The sequence below is a fragment of the Gossypium hirsutum genome, chromosome D13 (assembly GCF_007990345.1).
Source record: "Gossypium hirsutum isolate 1008001.06 chromosome D13, Gossypium_hirsutum_v2.1, whole genome shotgun sequence".
Taxonomy (NCBI): Eukaryota; Viridiplantae; Streptophyta; class Magnoliopsida; order Malvales; family Malvaceae; genus Gossypium; species Gossypium hirsutum.
Window position 1 is genome coordinate 6,451,940 of NC_053449.1, and position 24,202 is coordinate 6,476,141.

Below are 24,202 nucleotides of genomic sequence, written 5' to 3' on the forward strand. Positions count from 1 at the left end.
AGACGAAAAGGCTGGTATACAGCTTGAATTGTAACATCCCAAAAACTAACTTAGAATAAATCGCGTTTTGAAACCAAAAGAGGTCATCCCTCGATTTGAGTTTAGGCTTTAGAAATTCTTAACAAGTAAATTGATTTGGTTCAGTGGTTAAGTGTTCTGGATATGTGTGTGAGGTTCTGGGTTCGAATTTTGTTTTTGGCAATTTTGTCATTTTGCTTAAACCCTTACTTTTGAATGTTAGTTTATGTTTATAAGTTAAACTCAGTAAATTGATATTAAGAATAAGCTTTCTGGTTCAATGGTTAAGTGTCTGTATACCCTTTAGTCTTGTGTTCAAGTTTCAGTAAAAGCTACAAAGATATTTTTTACTGAACTACCTTGTGGGGTCGTTTATTTTAGTTGATTAAACTTTCCCAAAACAAAAACTTCCTTTTCTTTTCATATTGTTTCATTTTTTTTTCTAACGTGACCCTTTTGCTTCCTTCTTCATTGATTCGGTTTCACCATTTTAAGTTCCTTTCTTTTTGTGTTATGTTACGTTACACTGATTCTAGACGAGGTCTGACTTCTCCTTTCTAGTTTGATTCATTGGCCAGTAAGTTCGATTTAAAGGTTTGGTGTCGAAGGTTCTTCGACGTAACTTCAATTTTAGAATGTTAGTTTTTTAGCGATTTGACTGCAAGTTAAATCTGATGTGCTGGATGTGCTTTCAGTGCATTTTTCTAACAATGCAATGAAAATGTGTCCTATGTAGAGTGTGTTCCCTTTACCACTTTCAACTCCTCCAATTTCCCACTCACCCATCAGATGCCCCGGGATTCCCAGGATAATATTTTCTAAATAAATCTGATTGAGCTCAACCTAAGAGTTAGCCAAACCTCAGTTGTATTCGAAAAAAAAATACAAACTAAGAGTTAACCAAATCGAGTAGTTCGAGTTTCAATTTTGAATCGAATTAAATTTTACAATTCGAATAATTTGAATATACAATTGTTGTAAATATAAAATTAAATAATTATTAACTTTACAAGTCAAAAAAGTATAAAAAGTATAAAAAATATAGAAAAAACTTAAAAAATATAAAAAACCTTAAACCATAAACCCCTAAACTATAAAACACTAAGACCTACAAAATGCTAACACTAACCCTACTTTAACAAAAACCAAAACCCTTGTCCTAAAAAACCCTAAACCCAAAAAGAAAACACCTTCAGTTGGAAGCATTTTCAATGGATGTGACAAAAAGCGTGTCTAGTTGAAAGTATTTTTTTTTGCAAATTCGCTGAAAATATTTTCAGTAGAAAGCATTTTCATGTTTTTAAACTAATCACATAATTTTTCCAAAAATCAGCTTAATCTAGTAATTTTTTTAAAAATCGGCATTTTTGAGAAATTTACTCTAGCATATATGTATATAATTGATTAGGGGACATAGTAGGAAAGGTCTATAAGGAAGTGTGTAGATTACATAGTTTCTGTATATAATCAGCTTCGAAAGTACTATTGTTGTGCATAACATGTTAGGGAAACTTTGTTAACCTGGAGGTTTATCGAAGTATACTACTTCACATATTATTAATCTATAATATATATAAAAATATGAGTTTGAAATTTATTTTTAATTGTCGAGAATATTTTTTATTTTCTATCATATTATTAAATTCACAATTAAAAATAATTATAATATTTAAACTAATATTATTACTTACAAAAGTTGAAATAAAATAAAAGTGATACATTTCAAAATAATTATAATTTAATAAAAGTTGTGATAATTACACATTTAAATATAATTAGTCGTGCTAATCATAAAATATAGAGAAAAATGTGATAATTATAATTATAATTTACGATTATTTATTAAAATAAAATAAAATAAAATAATTATTTAAATAGAATTTTAAACATATGAATTATCACTTCACTGTTTGATGAATATTTCGTAATGGATACGTTCTTTCCATAAGGTTTTTAATTGTTGGGTTAGAATGAGTTTATGTGATAATGTGGTGAATGTAGTTTTGGGAGTTGGATAACAAAATCATTCTACCAGCCTCTAACTTTACTGCCTTTAACCACTTTTTCTCAAGATTCATATCAGCGGAGGAAAGAACTGGTGTTACTTTTGAGGATTTTGCTGGCCAAGAATATTTTAAGAGAGAATTACAAGAGATTGTACGAATTTTAAAAAATGATGAGGAGTTCCAAAATCAACATTTTTTATAGTTGGGACCCAAATATATATCCCATATAAGTAATAACGTATCAAAGTACAACAAATTTCAAGCACAAGAAATAATGGGATTTGGGAAACTCCCATTTATACAAACAAATATATGTGGTAAAAAAAAAGAACATACAATACTCAAAATCAAGAGACGACTGAAATCACATTAAAACAAATCCAGTATCCAGCAGATAAACAAAAGGGTATTTCAAGGAGTAGAAGGAGAAGGTGGTGGAGAAAGGAAAGGAATAGAGGGGATTGCAGTTGGGATTGTGGGCATGCTTGGCAGAGGAGGCAGTGTGGCCCTTGGTACACTTGGCAATGTGGGCAACCCAGGCATGGTAGGAAGTGGAGGAAGCGCCCCAGGCCTTGGCAATGCCGGTATGGATGGCTGTGGGAGATTAGGGATAGATGGCAGTGGGGGGAGTGTGGTTGTAGGCAAAGTTGGCATTGGAGGCAATTGAGGCAGCTGCAGAAGGTGACGAGCAGCTATCCCAACATCAATGCTTGCAAATGACAAAGCCATCACGAATGCTAAAGCAAAGCAATTGAAAGATGCCATTTTTCTAGAGATGTGAGTCCAATTAAGCAGACGAAAGAAAGCTCTTGTTTTGATAGTTGTGGAGTGAGGGAGAGAAAGCATGGTGGTGGGGTTTATATAGGTCTTGGATCAGTGGAGTTGGTAATGTTTGATCATGTATGGTTGGAATGGAGAAAACATAGTCAATATTAAAGGATTTGGTAGGTCAACTTCCCATGGGTATTGGAGTTTAAAACAGGTGGAATGCTGTTGTGGTTGGCATAGAAGCTTCATCCAGCTACTTAATTAAACAGTATACTTAAACAATCCTCCAGGTTAGCAAAGTTTTCGCTAGTTGGCCAGATATCTAACAGAATTAGGATTTGTTTACTTAACATGTCAGGTATGATACTCGTATTTCGAAGTTGATTATATAAATAAATTTGCCATGGTTGAGCTTAAAATTGTAAATAAATTGCCATATATCAATTGATACTTTTATCGAGGATCTAATTTCATAAGTATAAATAGGTTTATATCAATGTTTTCTTAAATCAGATCGATGATCGAATTGATTAGGCCACCATTTCGGTCAATCCGATTGGTTCAACCGGTCTGATTAAAAAATAATTAAAAATTAAAAATAATTTTTTAAACTCCGATTCGACTAGTTTTTTAGCCAGTTTAATCAGTTCGTAGCGATTCTCGATCTAATTAGTTCAAAGTCACTCTCCATATCGATCTCCCGATCAATTCCCAATCTAATCGACTAGTCCAGTTCAAACAACACTGATAAATACCAACATTTTACTTATCTGTTAATATATGATAAGCCTATATCAATACATTTTGTTAGTGTTGGTATAAATAAAAGTATCTATAATGAGAAATCAAATTTAATAATTAAGTAAAATTTTTGGAAGAAACAAGTTAACAATTTATTTTACTTTTGAGATATGAATTAAAAAGTTAAATAAAATCAGGTATATAAAAATCAAATTGGATCTTAGACCAATAAAAACTCACCAATATTATCTTATTTGTTGTTTCTAACTAATATTATTTTGGGAGTTCTAACTTTCAATTTTTTCTTTTTGCTTGTAGGCAGCCCAATGCCAATGGTAAGTTTAACAAGAAAGGTAAACATGCCAATTTTGATTTTGATCCAATCTGATTTCACCATAAAAGCTTAATAATTTTAATTTCTTCAACTTAAACTTAAAATTGATTTGAATTCAAAACAATTTAAATTTAAAATGATTTAATTCTAAATAACCAAAATTTAAAATGATTAGAGCTCGAAATAAATAGACCAAGTAACTTAAAATAACTTAAACTTGAAGTAACCATAACTCAAAACAATCTAGAGCTATAATGACTTAACTCAAAAACTAAGCCTCTTACTGAAATGACTTAAAGCAAACCAAACTTGAAATTGATAAACCCGAAATAACTTGAAATTTTAAAATCTTAATTAACTTGATTTAAATTAACCTGATCCAAAACCAAATAAATATGCACAACTAAAAAGTCATCTAGATTAATGTCCAACAAGTTAATTCATGTTTAAAATATTTGACATATTTAAGTAAACAACCCTATGTCGGGCTACATAACAGGCAATTGGCTGAAACATTGGTAACCTGGAGGATTAATTTGATCAGCTAACTTAAGACGCTATTAATTTAATTAAGAGGCTAACTTATTACATGAGGTAGCTTCCACGCCAACCACAACAACTGCATTTCACCAGTTTTAAACTCCAATATCCATTAGAAGATGACCTACCAAATATCTTTAATATTGACCAAGCTTTCTCCTTTTTCAACCATGTATGATCAAATATCACCAACTCCAGTGGCCTATTCCTATTGCTCCAATACCCTATATAAACCTCTTACCCCATGCTTTCTCTTCCTCACTCAAAAGTAGCTATTAAGATAACAAGACTTTGTTTCATCTGCTTAACAGAAATGGCATCTTTCAATTGCTTTGCTTTGGCATTCTTCGTGGCTTTGTCGTTTTCAAGCATTGACGTTGGCCTAGCAGGTCGTCACCTTCAGCAACTGCCTCCGATGCCAACATTGCTTACAACCACACTCCCACCTTTCCCATCTATCCCTAATCTCCCACAGCCATCCATACCATCTTTCCCAAGGCCTGGGGCGCTTCCTCCACTTCCTACCATGCCTGCTTTGCCCACATTGCCTAGTGTACCAAGGGCCACATTGCCCCCTCTACCAAGCATGCCTTCGGTTCCCACAATCCCAACTACAATTCCTTCTATTCCATTCTTCTCTCCACCACCTTCTCCTTCTAGTCCTTAAAAGTCCCTTTCGCTAGGTGATGGGTGGCTATTCCAATCCAGAGTCTTATTTTTTTGTCCACCACTTATATTGCTTTGTATAAATGGGAGTTTCCCCAATTCCCATGATTTGCTGTACTTTATACTTATTTTTCTTATTATTGGATCATATACTTATTATATATATTGTTTTCATTAATTAATTAATTACTGAATCCATTGTTAACATACGAGTTTATGAAAGTAAGATAAGAATGAAACAATAAATATAGACAAAATAAATTAATTATGATACAAAGTTTTAGTTTCCTAATGCTTCACCTGCAATTAGTTTACATTTTCTTTTACAATTCAAATCCAAATTATTCTTGGAGAAAGTAGACACCTGACTAATAAGCCACAATTTGAGGTTAAACTAACTCAAATTATTCTGAGGTTAAATTGACCTAAATTATTCTTTGAGAAGCTAAACACTTGACCAATAAACTACAATTTAAGATTAAACTAGTTTACATTTTTTAATGTTAAAGAGTGAAAAAATAGAATGTCGGTAATGACAATATATCGCAAAGAAAAAGAGAAAAATAAAGAACACACAAATTTTACGTGGAAACCCTTTTAGGAGAAAAACCACGGGCAGAGGAGAAGATAATTTACTATGTCGAATTTGAATGATTACAAGAGGAGTAGACTATGTGTATTTATAGGCTTGTAAAACCATATTCTAATAGGAGTGTAGTAAGATTGAAACGCCTTATTCTAATCAATATCAAATAGATGGAGCTTAATAAGGTTTAAACCTTATTCTAAAATAAAATAAAAGAAGTGTAGTTCTATTTGGATTTTACTTTTATTTTATTTTACCAATATATTTTATTTAAATAAGGATTCGGGTCACTTAATTCTAACAAAGAAGATGAGTTTCTTTTATTAGACTTGAACCTTGATGTTTAAAGAGGTTTGTCATTAGGCAATAGCTTATTGACAATTTTTGTAATAGTGGGTCAATCGAGATCAACAGTGAAGTTGGTTTCACTGAAACTAAAAATAATAGTGATAATGAGATTATTTATTATAATAGTTGTCGAAACCATTTTTTATTTGATTTGAAAATGGGGATCGGCTTTAAAAATGGAAATGGAGTCGCCACCGATCTTTTATTAGGGTGTGACCGGTTCACCACTAAAAAATGATTTTGGTCTGCGAAATTTCAAGAAAATAGATTCGGGAGTCGATTACGCACGAGGAAGGGTTAGCACCCTCGTATGCCCAAGATTGGTACCGAATTGATTGTTTGATGTCTTAATGTCAAAACTTTGAAAAGATTTTAAAATACGATTCATTGGTAAACTTGAATAAACTAAATTGAATGATAAAACGCACTTATTTCGCAGAAATAAATTGCTACACTGAGTGAGTTAGTGTGCAACAATTCAATCATCGAAATTAAATTTGTCTCTCCTTTTTTAGAAAATCATGTGTTTTAAGAAGGTTATTCGATTATTTAAGTCAATCGAGAAATCAAAGTCCAGTAAGTTAGGGTTCAATTCCTCGAAATTCCTAAACATCAAACATTGCCTTTATTTTAAAATCGAGATAACAAAATGTTGTATTCAGTAAGTTAGGATCCAACATTTTGAAGTCTCAAGAGCTTTATTTTAACGTTGTATGGTTTTACCAAAATAAACACTTGGCTATTCAAATTCATCGAGAAGAATTGAAGCCCAGTAAGTTAGGGTACAATTCTCTCGAGAGCTATGAACACCAGGCATTTTTTGAAAATCATGACATAAAATGGTTTTGGTACTCTAATGAAACCGAATATTAAAAAAATGCGATGAGATGCTAATGTACAACATGAAACAATGATTAATAGGCTAAAGTATACTAATAATCATGAGTAATCAAGAAATACAAATAAACAATATAAAATCTATGCGGGCAATAATATCCAACACACATCATGCAAATACAAATATCAACATTCAACAACTAAATGAATTAATAGTCAATTTTAAAAGAAATGCCAAGTGAAATAACATAAATAAAATATAATAAGTTTTCAACTAAAACAAAATGAATATTGAAATATATCAAAAAGGTTAAAAAGGAATACTATATGAAATAATAGTATAAAAATAAACTTTAAAATAATTATTGTACGAAAAGAAACTCAAAATAATATATATGCTAATTTAAATAAACGATACATACAAAATAAAATTTTTTATAATAGTATATGTACAAAAATTGAAGTAAGTAAAATATATAAGGGAGTATTTTAAAAGAAATAAATTGTATATAAGATTTAAAACATATATACAAATATATATTTCAAAACAAGTTAGAATTACATACATGAAAGTATCAACACATAACTTTTTATATTTGGATGGAAAAGAAAAGAAAGTTTGAAAAATATTATAAAGTTATAGAATGTTCAAACTATATCAGATAAATATAAAAAGAAATATTAATTATAAAACTTAAGTAGAAATTTATAATACATTTAAGGTTATAATTAAAATAACTAAGTATGGTACGTTTAGATAATATTAGTTTAAAATAATAGTATATTATATTTTAAATAATTCTAATGATAAATTTTAAAACAATATTAAAACTTAAATATTCTAATAATGCTAGGTTTATAACTAAATATATACTAAAGACAACAAAATTAAAATAAAATTTTAGAAAATGAATAAATTAAATTATGGATTAAATCAGATTCAGAACCAAAATCATAAGGAAAATCAGAAAATAAAATAAAATTAAAGAACCAAAATGGAATGTGCGTATTTCATAGGGGACCAAATAGGCAATATTCCCTATTCCTCAAAACGCATTGCAACAGTATGGGCCAGAATGACACAACATTGAAAATGTGGAGCGAATTTTGAAAAATAAATAAAATAAAAGAACACCGATTTGAAATTTGTTTGAAATTAAAGGGACTAATTCAACAATTAAGCGCACCAGTCTAGGAAGCCAGGTCAGATCCTTGAAAACAACTCGTTTTGGACGTATGTCTCCTCAACTGATGAGTGGATGAAATTGAAAACAAAATAAACCAATATGGCCAAAATTAAAAGAACTGAAAGGGATTAGATCAAAACAAATTGAGAGAACATGAGGACTCAATGCGCAAATAAACCATCAGTATAAAGCACGCGGATCCTCCTTCTTGAATCGGGTCGGGTCATCGGGTCTAGGCACCAAACGATGTCGTTTTTGAAAAAGTTTAAAAACTAAAAAAAGAAACCCTAAATCTAAAGGTTTTCATTTGAAATGGTAGGAGGAAGGCAGAGAGCCGCTTGGTTTTTCAGTTTCTGTCGCAGCTCCACCCTTCAGATCCCCATCTGCTCCGATTGCGACGAGAGAGATAGGGATCCGACTGTCGCACTATGAAGGTAGACTCTCCTCCTTAAGCCTCTTTTTATTATATCTACATGTATGTGACCCAAAAAAGAAAAAAGTAAGAAGAGAATACATAAAGAAAAACGAAAAAGAACCACCTTAGAAAAAATCCATCGATATTTGATTTCTCTGTTTTTTGTATTTTAATGTCTTTTTTTTACATTCGATTTTCTCTCAATATTTTTTGATTTTTCTTCTATTCAATATGTGTGTGTACCGTTTACAGATTCTTAAATCGGCCTTTATAGCCGAAAATGAAAAAAAGAAAATAAAATAAAAAAATCAAAAGAAATCTGTCCTTTTTCATTTGCTGTTGATTTCTGCTCTTTTTGTTTGCTTGTCGTTCTTGCAGGTACGATGTACGCGCAGCGCGTGGCAGTGTGTGAAGGCTGTACGGAGGCATGCGTGGCTGGGGAGAACGGCGCTGGAAGTTCCTAGGGTTTCAGCCTCTGATTTTGCGTTGGGCCACTTCGTGATTGGGCTAGGGTCTAGGCAAATTGGGTTTAAATTTTAATGGGCCCTAGTGGATTAGCAATTTGGGCCTGATGTCGGGTAGTTTAGGTATTGGGTTTCTGTTAATTGGACTTTGGGTATGTAATTTTGGTTTTTTTTTTAAATTGGGTTAATGTAATGGACATTTGGACTTTTAATTTTTTTATTTTTATATTTGGGTTTTAATATCTGTATTGGGCCGGGCAAAATTTGGGTATTACAATAGTGAAATTAAAATCAACTTCGTAGTATATATTTAAATTCATATGCAACACTACTAGTGAGATCAAAATTGAAAATAACTATTAAGGATGGTGAATTGAAATATATGTATATGAAAAATAAATAAAAAAACAAATTAATTAAACTTATATTTGAGTTAAACTATAATTAAACATTAAATTTATAAAAATACTTATATTATATTTAAATTAAATAATATACAAAAATATATTATATTAAATCATAATGAAAATCATTACATTATAAATAAATTGTCATATACCAATGCACATTTTTACCGAAGATTCAATTCTGTAAGTATAAATAGGTCTATATCAATGTATTAGTATACACTCATCTATATCTAATATATTTTCCAACTTAATTTAACTTTAATTAAATTACTTAAAATAGTTAATTTTTTGAATTATAAGCAAACATTGTTTCTTCTTTTGCAAATTTTAATCATGTTGTTTTTCCCCCATAAGTTAATATTTTTTTTAATTTTTGTCCAACCATTTTTTAAAAAAAAATTAGTAATTTTTGCGTAATTTTTTACATGTCATTAACACATAAATTTGGTAATTATTTTATCTTGATCCCCGAACCAAAAATCCTGAACCTTGAACTCAAACCATGAACCTTAAACCTTGAACCCTAAACCCTAAAGTTTAAGGTTTAAGATTTAAGGTTCAAGATTCGGTTTTGGGTTCGGAGTTGATAGTTTAGGGTTTTAAGTTCGGGATTACGGTTCAAATGTTCAAGGTTACAAGTTACGAGTTTGGAGTTTATGGTTTAAGGGTTCATGGTAATGGGTTCAAGTTTAGTGTTTGGGCTTAGGGTTTAGGGTTCATAATTTTGAGATTTTAGATTTAAGGTTTAGGGAAAAAATTACCAATATTACGATAAATAATTTTGGTTATAAAAATTTACATTTCAACAAATTTTTTTATGTCATTGCCACATAAATTTGATAAATTTTTTACCACAAACACTAAACCTAGAATCTCGAACCCAAAACCTAGAAATTGAAACCCTAAACTCGAACACATAACCATGAACACTAAATCTAGAATCTCAAACCCTAAATCTTAAACCATAAACCCTACAAATATAACCCTAACCAAACCCTAAAAGCATAACAATAAACCATAAACTAGAACCCATAACACTAAATCTTAAATCTAGAACTTGAACCACAAACCCTAAACTGAACCCATAACCCTAAATCATAAGACTAAAATCTCAAACCCTAAATAATTAAATTAAAACCATAAACCCTAAACTTAAACACAATCATAAACCATAAACCCTAAACACTAAATCTAGAATATCAATCCCTAAACTTAAAATATAAAAGCAAAAACCCTAAACTAAAAATAATAACATTTAACAATTAAACTTTAAACCCAAACACTAAACCTTAAACTCTAAAATTAATAACAATAAACCCTCAGCACTCAAACCCATAACCATCAACCTTAAACCATAAATTATGAATCGTAAATCTAAAATCTCAAAACATGAACATTAAAAATATATAATCATAAACCATAAATCATTAAACCTCAAACCTAAACTCAAACATATAACCTAAACCCTAAATGCTAAACCTCAAACTCAAAATCTAAAATCTCAAATCTTGAACCCAAAACCCTAAAGCCCAAACCATAAACTTAGATTAATAACCATAAATCCTAAACCTTAAATCTAAAATCCCAAACCATAAACCCAAAACCTAGAAAATCAAACCCTAAATTGTAAACTCAAAAATTAAAGTCTATAAACCTTAAACCATTGAACCCACAACCATGAATCCTAAACACTAAACCTTAAATACAAAATCTAGAATCTCAAACCCTAAACCCAAAACATAAAACCTTAAACAAAAAATTTAAACACAAAACCTAAACTTCAACCCATAACCTTGAATTCTAAACATTAAACATTAAACATTAAACCATGAACTTTAAATCTAAAATCTCGAACCCTAAATCTAAAACATAAAACCTAAAACTCTAAACTTAAACATAAAACTATAAACCATAAATTTAGAATCACAAACACTAAACCCAAAGAATAGAAGCCCAAACCCTAGACTCAAACATCTAACCTAAACACTTAAACCCTAAACTTAAACAATAAACAATAAACCATAAAACCTCAATCACATAACCATCAACCCTAAACCTAAACCATAAACCATTAACCTTAAATCTAAAATCACAAACCATGGACCATAATCACTAAAATCTTAACCCCAAAACGTAAACTCAAACCCATAACCTTGAACACTAAACTCTAAACCATAAACCCTAAACTAGAACATATAACCTTAAACAATAAACTATAAAATCTAAACTCTAAAACCTAAAACTTAAACCCTAAACCTTTAAATTATAAACCCTAAACCTAGAATCTCAAACCATAAACCATAAACATAAAAGCCTAATCACTAAACCTTAAAGACACAACCCTAAATATTAAACCATAAACACTAAACCCTAAATCCTAAGCCCAAACCTTAAACTCAAACCCATCACCCTAAACCCCTTTAACCATAAACCCAAACCCTAAACTAGTAAACCATAACCATAAAACCTTAACCTTAAACTCAAATCTTAAAACTTAAATCCCAAACCTTAAACTTTAGGATCCAAGGTTTGAGTTTAAGGTTTGAGATTTTGGGTTCGGGGTTCAAGGTAAAATAATCACTAAAATTATGTGTTAATGACTTGGAAAAATTGCACAAAAAAGTACTATTTTTTTTAGAAATTGGTTGCACAAAAAAAATAACTTATAGAAAAAAATAGAATGATTAAAATTTACAAAAGAAAAGAAGATGCTTGTTTATAATTTAAAAAATTAATTATTTTTTTAATTTAATTTAATTTTAATTAAGTTAGAGAAGATATTAGATATAGATGAGTGTCTAATAATACTTTGTTATATTTAAAATTGTATGACATGTCACTATTTTATTGGTGCCTAAAAGCTATACTTTTTAGGATCATCCTAATATAAATTATTGCTTATGAAAATATATTATATTAAATCATAATGAAAATAATTACATTATAAATAAATTGCCATATACCAATGCATACTTTTACCAAAGATCCAATTCTGTAAGTATAAATAGATCTATATTAATGTTTTCTTAAATTGGACTGATGATCGAACCAGTTAGACTACCATTTCGTTAGTTCGATCGGTTCAATCGGTCCGATTAAAAAATGATTAAAAATTAAAATTTTAATTTTTTAAACTTCGATTCGACTAGTTTTTTAGCTAGTTCAATTGATTCGTATCAGTTCCCGATCTAACCGGTTTAAAGCCACTCTCTTTATCGATCTCCTGATCGATTCCCAGTCTAATCGATCAGTTCGGTTCAAACAACACTGGTTTATACCAATATTTTACTTATCTGTTAATATATGATGAACCTATATCAATACATCTTGTTACTATTGGTATAGAAGCATCTATAATGACAAATCAAATTTAATAATTGAGTAAAATTTTCGGAAGAAACAAGTTAACAATTTATTTTAATTTTGAGATATGGATTAAAAAGTTAAATAAAATCAGATATATATAAAAATCAGTGGATCCCATACGAAGAAAAACCCACTAATCTTATCCTATTTGTTGTTTCTAATTAATATTATTTTGGTTTAAGGTAAACCTGCCAATTTTGACTTAATTCAAAAAATATTAATCTGATGAATTTGATCCTATTTGATTTGTGTTAGAATCGTAAATAATATCTAATATAAAATTAGAATTGTAAATCAGGATCTGTCATGTCAAATCATCAAGAATAAATCAAGAACAAAACTAAATGAGGAAGCACACCTGAATTCATTGATTTCTTGAAATCTACGGATCTTGGGGATTTGATATTCCAAATTAGCACACAAGTAATCTCGAGAAGGTGGCTCTTTCTTTTCTAAAGATGGGGATTAGAAAAGTTATATTGTGTGTAATTTGGGGACCATAGCCCTAATATATAATTTTGACACATTTTCCCTAATTTCTAATCAACCCATCATTAATTAGAAATTAGTTACAAAAGTATCTATACATATTTGACCCATACTTTATTTAATAATTAAAGCCCAATAAACCTTAACCAAATTAGATCACTTTTGATTTGGGCTAACCTGTTATGATAGTAAATAATAACATGTAATTACCCTTATTATATATGTGATGTCCATATTTTCCAACAATCTCCCACTTGGACCATATATATATACTAATTACTCTATAATTACATGCCATTATATAACCTTATGTGATCAAAACGTTACTATCATATCCAAAAGGTATTCCGAACAATTTCCTACATTAATTATGTTAACATAGAACCAAGGCGACTTTCGTTACATATATCGTAATTAAATCCATCCCTGATCACATATATTAACACAACCAAATGACATAGATCAAGTATGGATGTGTAGCATGGAAATTACATGCAATATGATCTAAACATGTCTATTTCCAACTGGTCCTCGTTAACCTTAGTGAGATTAAACTTTACCAAAATCAAAGTGTGAATAAACCAAATAAACTTTATTTCTGCAAAAAATAAACTTAATATCCGTAAACTGAAATAACTGAAAATGTGTCTATAACATAAAAGCATTTAAAAGTACGAACTCTCACTAAAACAAAATATTCTTCAATGACATTACACCCATATGAGCAGTGTGCTATTATAAAACCTTAGGTGTAGTCCCTTAGTAAGCGGATCCACAATCATGGGGTTTGTACTTTTACTTTTATAGGCACGTAACCACTTTGAACTTTTACTTTAACAACCAGGAACTTAAAGTCTATGTGTTTTGACTTTGATGTGCTCCAATTGCTATTGGAATAAAAGGCTGCAACTTGTTTTCACAATTTGCACATTAGTGACAAAATCTTTTACCTATATTCCATCAAAATTGAAGTCTGTATACCTGATGATCTCTAACTAATTAGACCTCTTATATGTGAGCATGTAATATTTTGTTCTCTGAAAATACCTTATAAACCTCTTGGATGCTATCCAATAGTCCAAACCACGGTTGCTTAAAATATCTGCCTAACATCCCAACAGTGTACACAATATTCCAATGTATACAAACTTGAACATATATTAGACTTCCCACTGCTAAAATATAAAAACTCTTATGCATTTTTGTAATTTCAAAATCATTCTTAGGGCATTGATTGAGACTATACTTATTATTGACAAGAAGTATGCCATTAACAAATAAAACCAAATATAGAACCTTACTCCCACTAAACTTATAGTATATACAATTATTGACAAAATTCATCTCTAAATTGAATGAGATAATCATTTGGTAAATTTGTAATACTATTGACGGGATGTCTGTTTAAGCAGATATGTAAAGTTCTTTAATTTGCAAATCATTAACTTTGCATCATTAGACACAAAGTTTTCTAGTTGCACCATATAAATGTATGATCAATGTTACCATTGAGAAACCATTAACTTAATATTCATCTGATGTAGCTTAAGTTCAAAATATTCTATTAAATCTATTATAATCATTTCTCTAGTAGACCTTTTTAATGATATTCGTTCTTGAGGTTGTTGAGTTTGTTTTTTTGGAACAATTACTTCATCTTGAATATGGAGTTGTTCAACATTGTCTTGTTGAGGTTCTAGATTCACTTCTTGTTTATTGATAGGTATGAGAACTTGAGCATCGTCAAAAGTGATAGTAGTAACTAAGTTAGAATCTAATTCCTCCTCAAAAGCAATGTCTCTAACTTTATTTCTCCCTCCAAACTCAACACCTTAAAAAATGTTACAGTTATTGTTTAAAAAATATTCCTTATTGTGGGATCATAAAACTCATAGCCTCTAAATTGCTCAAAATAACCAATAAAGTAGTTGTTTACTATTTTAGAGTCCAATTTCTTTTCATGTGGCTTATAAGGCCTTGGATGAAGTGGACATCCCTAAATGTGAAAGTGCTTTAGACTAGGTTTTCAAATTTTCCAAAGCTCATAAGGTGTTTCTGCAACTGCTTTATTGGATATTCTATTCAAAACGTAAGTTGTTGTCTTTAGAGGCACTGACCAAATGAGCACTTTCACACTTATCATGTTTCAACCTTTTTCCTTTTACACACAATAAGAAATGAGCTCATTTAGAATCTATTTCTCCTATTGACAGATGTAACCAATTTTAAATTGGATAAACTGTGCAGGAAGTGATACCAAAACTATAAGAACAAGCAATTCCTCAGAAAGCTCGGTCTTAAGTGCCTTAAGTTTTGAGGCAACATGAAACATCTCCATAATGTACTCCCCTATGTTTCCTTGACCCTCATACTTCATAGACATCAAAGAATTCAAAAATGATGTTATCTCAACCTTATTATTTTTAGCAAAACGTTTCTCAATTTCGTCAAGTAAACACTTTGCCTAAGTAATCTTTTCAGATTCTGTACCTCTAAAGGCTTCCAGAATGCTGTGTTTCATGATCATTAGGCTCATGCAATTTTAATGATCCCACCTCTCAAAATCTCTTTTTACCATCAGGGGTGTTTCTCGTAGTGGGAAGACCTCTCAAAATCTCTTTTACCATCAGGGGTGTTTTTCCGCAGTGCGATGTGCAGGTTGTTCTTCCCTTAGTGCAAGACCTATGTCCATACAACCAAGCACTATAAGTAAGTGCCTTTTCCATTCCTTAAAATTAGTCTAAACATGGGTATAGAATTCATAGATATTGTGGCTGTAAAAGATAAACTAGTTGAATCCAGAACAAAATAGATAAAAAACAAGTTCACATTAATATTCATAAGTAAACAATAAATTCAAAATAATTGATAAGTTATAAAATTAACATATTTTAGTCACATTTTTAATGCATTTTTGGATGATTAATTATGCAAATTAGTGAATTTGGTGTTCATAATCCTTTAAGTTCATGTTTCTATACTTAGGAGAGCAATTGGGAGTGGAAAGAGTGAAAAATGAGCCAAAGTCGGACAAATAGAGCTATTTTCAAGAGCCACACGACCTAGGCATTTCCACACGGGCTGGACACATGCCTATGTGATAGCCCGTGTCGATTTCGCATCCTAGTTCCCAAATACGCGAAAAAACCCAATTTTTAGGCTTTATAAGCATTCTAAAGTCTATAAATACCCATTAGAAGAAGACATAAAGGGGAATCTCCATTAAGATCAAAGATCTCCTTTTAATTTCTTTCGAAGTTTTATTGAGTTTCTTTGTATATTGTGGTTATTTTGATTTTGAGATATTTCTATTCAGGATTATGAACTAAATTCCCTAGATACCTAGGGAAGAACACCATCGGAATCAACTCGAAAGCGAATCTCCATTAAGATCAAAGATCTCCTTTTAATTTCTTTCGAAGTTTTATTGAGTTTCTTTATATATTGTGGTTATTTTGACTTTGAGATATTTCTATTCAGGATTATGAACTAAATTCCCTAGATACCTAGGGAAGATGAAATCTATGATGAATACTTGATTCTTGTTCTCAATTATGTATTCTTATTTCTTATTTTATTATTTCTGGGATATGAATTCATGTTTAATGTTCTTATTTCAGTGGATGAAAAGTCCCTATTTAAGAGTAGATCTAGCATAATTGAGTGGAGTTGCATGCAATCCTAGAAATTAAACGACATAAATTTACCGGATTAGAGTCAAATCTAATAAAGGAATCTATAGATCGAGTTAATGCAATGATATGGGTTTTAATTAGAAGGAGATTTCAATTAATCAAGCTAGAGTTAGTTGTTCTTACTTTCGAAAGAGATATTAACATAATTTAGGGATTTCTATGGATTAAGGCTTAAATGAATTAATCGTTTAATTTAGATTCATAATAAAAGGTGAAGTCTAGGTGCATTCTTTCCTGGGTATTGTCTATCTCGTTGGTTAATATTCAATTATTTCCTCGATTCATTCTCTATTGCGTTCTTAGATAAATTAGTTTAGTAATTTTAGATTAAAACACAATCACTCTGATTTTTTGGTTAAATAATAAGAAGAAGGAAATTACTAGTACTTTTAGTCCTCGTGGATACAATATTCTCTACTCACCATAGCTACACTATTGTTCGATAGGTGCACTTGCCTTTTTCGTATTTATAGTTAGTTTAGTAATCATCAAGTTTTTTGGCATCGTTGCCAAGGACTAAAATATGAAGAACATTTGATTTTTATTAATTTAGTGATTTATATTTATTTTTGTTTTTAGTTTAGTTTTTACATTCTAATTTTTCTTTTATTTTCTTCTTGAAGGTTATTTTAGTTTATGATTAGAAGAAACTTGTTGGGACCATTACTATTTGATAGTGAAATTGAAAGTACTACTCACAGAAACCGTAGAGATGCAAGGCAGAGTCGAGAAAATTTAGTAGACGAAAAAGAGGAAATTATTATTACTGTGGAGATGAGTGGTAACCAAAATAATCAGCTATCTCCTACAGTTGTTGCAAATCCAGACCCTGTTCATTGTACTATGTACGATTATGCCAAGCCTACTTTGACTGGTGCTGAATTGAGTATTGTGAGAGCCACCATTACTGCAAATAATTTTGAACTGAAGCCGAACACTCTTCAGATGATACAACGGTTTGTTCAGTTTGATGGTTTGTAAGACGAAGATCCAAACACTCATTTGACTAATCTCCTGAAAATCTGCAATATTTTCAAGATTAATGGCGCCACTGATGATGCCATTCGGTTACAGTTATTCTCTTTCTTGTTGAGAAACAAAGCTAAGCAGTGGTTGAAATCTTGACCATGAGGTTCCATTACTACATGGGTTCAAATGACCAAGAAGTTCATTCTAAAGTACTTCCCACTGGATAAGACAACCAAGTTAACGAATGATATATTCTCTTTTGTGCATATCGATTTAGAAACGTTATATGATGCATGAGAGAGGTATAAGGACTTACTGAGACGGTGCCCTCACCATGGGTTACGTTTATAGTTACGAGTTCAAACCTTTTACAACGGTTTGAATCCCTCAACTAGATAGTTGATCGATGCAGCAGCCGATCGAACTCTTAATAATAAAACACTTGAAGCGACTTATGAATTTATTGAGGAGATGGCATTGAATAATTATTAGTGGCAAGTCATGAGGACGAAGCTGATGAAAGCAGCCGATGTTTTTAACTAAGATACGGTCACCATGTTATCGAATCAAGTAGAACTATTAAATATGAAAATTAATGGTTTATTTGTTTCTACGTAGGTACATTCGGTGAGGCAATGTGATACAAATAGAGGTGGAATTAATACTCCAAAATAGTTACCCTTTGGTTTTAGCATGAAGAATGAGCAAATAAATTATATGGGTAATAATTCTAGACCTCAAAATAACCCTTATACTAATAACTATAATGCATGTTAGAGGAACCACCCAAATTTCTCATGGGGTAGTCAAGGAAACTAAAGATCACAACCTCTTTCGGGATTTCAACAACCCTATCAGCAAGAGAAGAAACTAAACCTTGAAGAGATGTTAGCAAAATTTCTTTCGGTGTTGGAGACCTATCTTCAAAACACCGAGACGACTTTGAAAATCAATAAGCATCAATTCATGGGCTCGAAAATCAGATTGGATAGCTAGCTAAATTAGTTTCAGAACGGCAGCAAGGTAGTCTGCATAGTAACACCGAACCCAACCCAAAAGAGCATGTGAAAGTAGTTACATTAAGGAATGGGCAAGTTTTGGCTAAAACCGAAAAGAAGCTACAACAGGAACCTAATAAGGCAAATGGAGGGGGTAAAACCCGAAGAAATTCAACCACCGGTGCTTAAAGAATATAAAACCCCGACCCCATATCTGAAAAAGTTAAAGGAAGACCGCATGGATGAACAATTTGGTAAATTTCTTGAATTTTTCAAACAATTGCATATTAACTTACCTTTTGTTGAAGCTGTTTTGTAAATGCCCACATACGCAAAATTTTTAAAGGAGCTATTAACAAATAAAAAGAAGTTTGAAGAGCTATCCACTGTGGAACTCAACGAGGAATGTTCGGTTATTCTCCAAAATTAACTGCCAACTAAGCTGAAACATCCAGGAAGTTTTACTATTCCTTGTTTTATTGGTAGTTTAAACATTGAGAAAGCATTAGCTGATTTGGGTGCTAGCATTAATTTGATGCCTTATAAAATGTTCAAGCAACTTGGTCTTGGGGAACCAAAACCCACTAGGGTGAGTATTCAATTGGCTGATAGACCTGTTAAATATCCTAGGGGTATTATTAAAGATGTACTTGTAAAATTAGATAAATTCATATTCCCTGTTGATTTTGTTGTGCTTGACATGGATGAGGATGTTGAGGTGCCTCTAATTTTGGGTCGCCCCTTTTTAGCTACTGCTAGGGCTATCATTGATGTGGGTGAGGGTAAACTTGTGCTTAGGGTAGGTGATGAGGAGATTTTTTTTAAAAAATTCTATGATTTATGTGATTCTCTAGAAAAAAAGATGATTTCTATTATTTTATTGACTCTATTGATCATGTTATTCAAGATTTATTACAGGAAATCGTTCATAGGGACACGTTGGAACTGTGTCTTGTTCAAGAAGAGGAGGTAGATGGAGATAATACTGTAATAAGTAAGACAAAAATTGATTTAGACTCTAATGAGTCTTCACTGAGACAGATAAATTATGAGGACATTGAGGTAAGCAATGAATTAAAATTCAAACCTTTATTGAAGAACCTCCCAAATTGGAATTGAATCAATTACCAAATCACCTAGAATATGCATTTCTTGGAGACAATTCTACATTACCGGTGAGTATTACTTCATATTTACAGCCAAATAAGAAAGATGAGTTATTACAAGTGCTGAAGGAACATAAAAAAGCTATAGCTTGGAAGATTTCTGACATTAGAGGAATCAATCCTTCTTTTTGCACCCATAAAATTTTAATGGAAGATGAGTACAAACCATGTGTGCAAGCTCAAAGAAGGTTAAATCCTAACATGAAGGAAGTTGTTAAGGTTGAGGTAATTAAACTTCTAGATGCTGGAGTTATTTATCCTATTTATGATAGTACTTGGGTGAGTCCTGTGCAAGTTCTTCATAAGAAATGAGACATGACTGTTGTAGCCAACGAGAAGAACGAGTTGATTCCAACGAGAACAGTCACGGGATGGAGAGTTTGTATTGACTATAGGAAGTTGAATGATGCCACGAGGAAAGATCATTTTCCTCTACCATTCATAGATCAAATGTTGGAGAGTTTATCTGGTCACATGTATTATTGCTTCATAGATGGACTCTCTGGCTACTTTTAAATTCTGATAGCTCCCGATGACTAAGAAAAAATGACATTAACATGTCTATATGGTACGTTTGCTTATCAAAGAATGCCTTTTAGATTGTGTAATGCTCCTGCTACTTTTCAGTGTTGCATGTTAGCCATCTTTGATGAACTTGTTAAAGACATTATGGATGTATTTATGGATGACTTCTCAGTATTCGGTAATTTTTTCCTTCTTTGTCTTAAAAATTTAAAACAAGTTTTAATGAGATGTGAAGAAACAAAACTTGTACCTAATTGGGAAAAATGTCAGTTAATGGTTCGAGAAAAGATTGTGTTGGGCCATAAAAATTCTAGTAAAGAGATTGAAGTTGATAGAGCGAAAATTGAAACCATTGAAAAATTGCCTCCCCTTAGTTCAGTTAAGGCTATTTGAAGCTTTTTAGGACATGTTGGGTTCTATAGAAGGTTTATTAAAGTTTTTTCTAAAATAGCTAAGCCTTTAACTAATTTGCTAGAAAAAGATGTGCCATTCAATTTTAGTCAAGAATGTTAAAAGCATTTAATACTCTTAAGAAAAAGTTAATTAATGCCCTAATTATGGTTACACCTGATTGGAATTTTCCCTTTGAAATAATGTGTGATGCGAGTGATTTTGCAGTAGGTGCAGTTCTTGGATAGCGAAGAGACAAGCATTTTCAGCCAATTTATTATGCTAGCAAGACTTTGACAGATGCATAAGAAAATTACACTACTACAGAAAAAGAATTGCTAGCTGTAGTTTTTGTATTCGATAAATATAGACCATATTTAATATTATCTAAGGTTGTTGTTTACACTGACCATTTAGCTCTTCGCTATCTTTTAACTAAATCGGATGCAAAACCTCAACTTATAAAGTGGATTCTATTATTGCAGGAGTTCGATTTGAAAATCTAGGATAATAAGGGAGCTGAAAATCTTGCAGCATATCACCTTTCCAGATTAGAAAATCCACATCTCAAGGAGCTTAATGAGAATGAGATAAATAACTTGTTTCCTGAGGAACAACTCTTGGTTATAACCGATTCTGGAGTCCCTTGGTTTATGGATTTCGGGAATTACTTGGTTGCTAACATCCTACCAAAAAGGTTGACACATCATCAAAAAAAGTGATTCTTTGCCAATGTGAAAAATTATTTTTGGGGAGACCCTTTTTATTTTCGTGTATGTGTAGATAAAGTAATTCAGAGGTGAGTTACAAAATCAGAAGTGAGTAAGATCTTGGAACACTATCACTCAAGATTGACACTAAATCAGATTTTTATTGGCCCACACTGTTTAAGGATGCTAACAGGTATGTTGCTTCTTGTGATATATGCCATAGAATAGAAAATATTTCTAAACGTGATGAAAATGCCTCAAACTTATATGCTTTCATATGAAATTTTTGACGTCTGGGGCATTGACGTCATGGGCCCATTTCCTAGCTCTTTTGATAATAAATACATTCTGGTAGTAGTTGATTATATGTCAAAATGGGTAGAAGCCCAAGCTTTACCTACTAATAATGCTAGAGTGGTAGTTTGGTTTCTTAAGAAGTTTCTTTCTCGGTTTGGAACACCTAGAGCGATTATTAGTGATAGGGGTACACATTTTTGTAACACTCAATTTGATAAAGTCTTTAAGAAGTATGGAGTGCATGATAGAACAACTACCCCTTATCACCCTCAAACTAGTGGGTAAGTTGAAGTTGTGAATCGAGAACTCAAACGTATCTTAGAAAAAACTGTAGAGTCAAATTGAAAGAATTGGGCATTAAAAGTGGATGACACTTTATGGGTTTGTAGGATTGCATATAAAACACACATAGGAACATCTCCTTACAGACTTGTATATTAAAAGAGTTGTCATTTTCCGCTTGAACTCAAGTACAAAGCATTCTGGGCAATAAAATTTCTAAACTACGATTTTAAACTTGTAGGTGAGAATAGATTGATGCAGCTAAATGAATTAGACGAATGGCGAGCTAATGTTTACGAGAACTTGAGACTATATAAAGAAGTGACAAAGTGACTCCACGATGCTCGTTTGAAGCAGCCCAAACAATTCACAGTGGGGGATCTTGTCCTTTTATACAATTCAAAGCTCAAGTTGTTTCCCGGAAAGCTAAAATCACGATGGCCAGGTCCATTCGTAGTACAAACCGTTTTCCCATATGGCACGATAGAGGTAATCCATCCGGCATATAGCACATTCAAGGTAAATAGACATTGACTGAAAGTTTATAGTGGTGACGATTTTAAAAATGAAAGAGAAGAGCTTTAGCTCCGTGAACCATCGTAACCGTGCACAAAGGTAAATCGAGCTTAGACTCTAAATAACACTTCTCGGGAGGCAACCCAAATGACTAACTTTTTTTACTTCTTTTAATTCCATTGCATGATTATTTAAAATATTAAATTAAAAAAAATGTTTTTGACCCACACGGCCTGGACACACGGGTGTGTCCTTGGCCGTGCGCATCAAGGAGCAATCGACAGTGAGTTACACGGCCTGATGGCATGGCCATGCGACCCACATGGCCTGGAGACGCGGGTGTGTCCTTGGCTGTGTGGAACCTAGGACTTATTTTTTAAAAAAAGAATTTGATAGCCCTAGGTCGTGTGAATCCTGAAGCTAATTTTTTCAATTTTATTTCCAGTCAGAGAGTTACACAGGTAAGAGACACGACTATGTGCGAGCGAGACCCGACCAAGCCACATGGGTGTGTGGCCTCTCACACGGGTATGGGAGAAGCGAAAGAGATCACACACAGCTATGCGACATGATCGTGTGGCACACACGGCCTGGACACATGGGCGTGTCCGAGGCTGTGTGAAGACTGGGCTCATATTTTCAATCGTACACGGGCTGGGAAGATCCACAAGGGCGTGTGGCCCAACACGAGCCTCACACGCCCGTGTCACCCTTAAAACCCTAACCCCTTTTTCCTTTTGTTTGTCTTCTTCTTCTCCCAATAACAAACCTTAGCCGCCGCTCCTCAACATCCCAATGCCACCAACCGCCGTTCACCTCATCCTTTTCGGCCACTATTATCGCCCCCAACTTTCATGTACATCCCCTCACGCTAGCAATCTCCCATCTCGCATCCCCGAAAAACCACGAACCACACCTGATCCCAGCCTCGCCGCATGACCCTCCCATTTTTCTCGCACATCCTCCACCGTTCGCACCTTTCCCTTCCAAAGCCTCATCTCCATTTCTTCCCATCGTCACACCCACCTTCACCTCGTTTTATCTTTCCCATTCTCCTTTTTCGCACCAGCCTCTCATCACTGACTAGCCTGCCCAATCACCCACTGCCGCGTACACCATTGCCATCCTCCAAGCCTCACCGTTTGACCTTTGCCCTTTTCTTTTTCTTTATTTATTATTTATTTATTTATCTTATTCTTACTTTTAGTATTTATTCATTTACTATTATTTTTATTATTATTACTATTGTTTATTTTTATTATTTTTTAGTCTTCTTATTACTTAGCATTTTTTTTTCTCACTGACATTGATTATTCTTATTATTATTAGTCTTAGTAGTCTCCATTATTTGATTTAATTATTTCGTTTGTTATTTGTCCTATTAGTTTTTTTTTTCTTGTTCCTATTATTTTTAATTTATTTTTAGTACTGTTAGTATTTTTATTTTTGATTCTTGGTTTTTATGTAATTTTTATTCAT

General features: G+C 32.1%; 2 protein-coding genes, 1 long non-coding RNA gene and 1 other non-coding gene across 4 annotated transcripts; 2 read left to right on the forward strand and 2 right to left on the reverse strand.

Moving 5' to 3' along the window:
- Positions 1 to 2,365: 2,365 nt before the first annotated feature.
- Positions 2,366 to 2,853, reverse strand: LOC107919498 (protein PELPK1). Its single transcript, XM_016848950.2, has one exon. It carries the CDS (start codon positions 2,787 to 2,789, stop codon positions 2,436 to 2,438), a length of 354 nt encoding a protein of 117 aa, XP_016704439.2. The 5' UTR covers positions 2,790 to 2,853; the 3' UTR covers positions 2,366 to 2,435.
- A 1,804-nt stretch (positions 2,854 to 4,657) lies between these two features.
- On the forward strand, positions 4,658 to 5,234 carry LOC107919509 (ESX-1 secretion-associated protein EspE). The gene has a single exon (XM_016848957.2). It carries the CDS (start codon positions 4,721 to 4,723, stop codon positions 5,072 to 5,074), a length of 354 nt encoding a protein of 117 aa, XP_016704446.1. The 5' UTR covers positions 4,658 to 4,720; the 3' UTR covers positions 5,075 to 5,234.
- A 2,578-nt stretch (positions 5,235 to 7,812) lies between these two features.
- On the forward strand, positions 7,813 to 9,205 carry LOC107918740 (uncharacterized). Its single transcript, XR_001690218.2, has 2 exons — positions 7,813 to 8,465; positions 8,825 to 9,205. It is a non-coding gene; the product is annotated as an uncharacterized lncRNA (long non-coding RNA).
- Positions 9,206 to 18,073: 8,868 nt separating this feature from the next.
- On the reverse strand, positions 18,074 to 18,180 carry LOC121225992 (small nucleolar RNA R71). The gene has a single exon (XR_005923892.1). It is a non-coding gene; the product is annotated as a small nucleolar RNA R71 (small nucleolar RNA).
- Between the last annotated feature and the right edge of the window lie 6,022 nt (positions 18,181 to 24,202).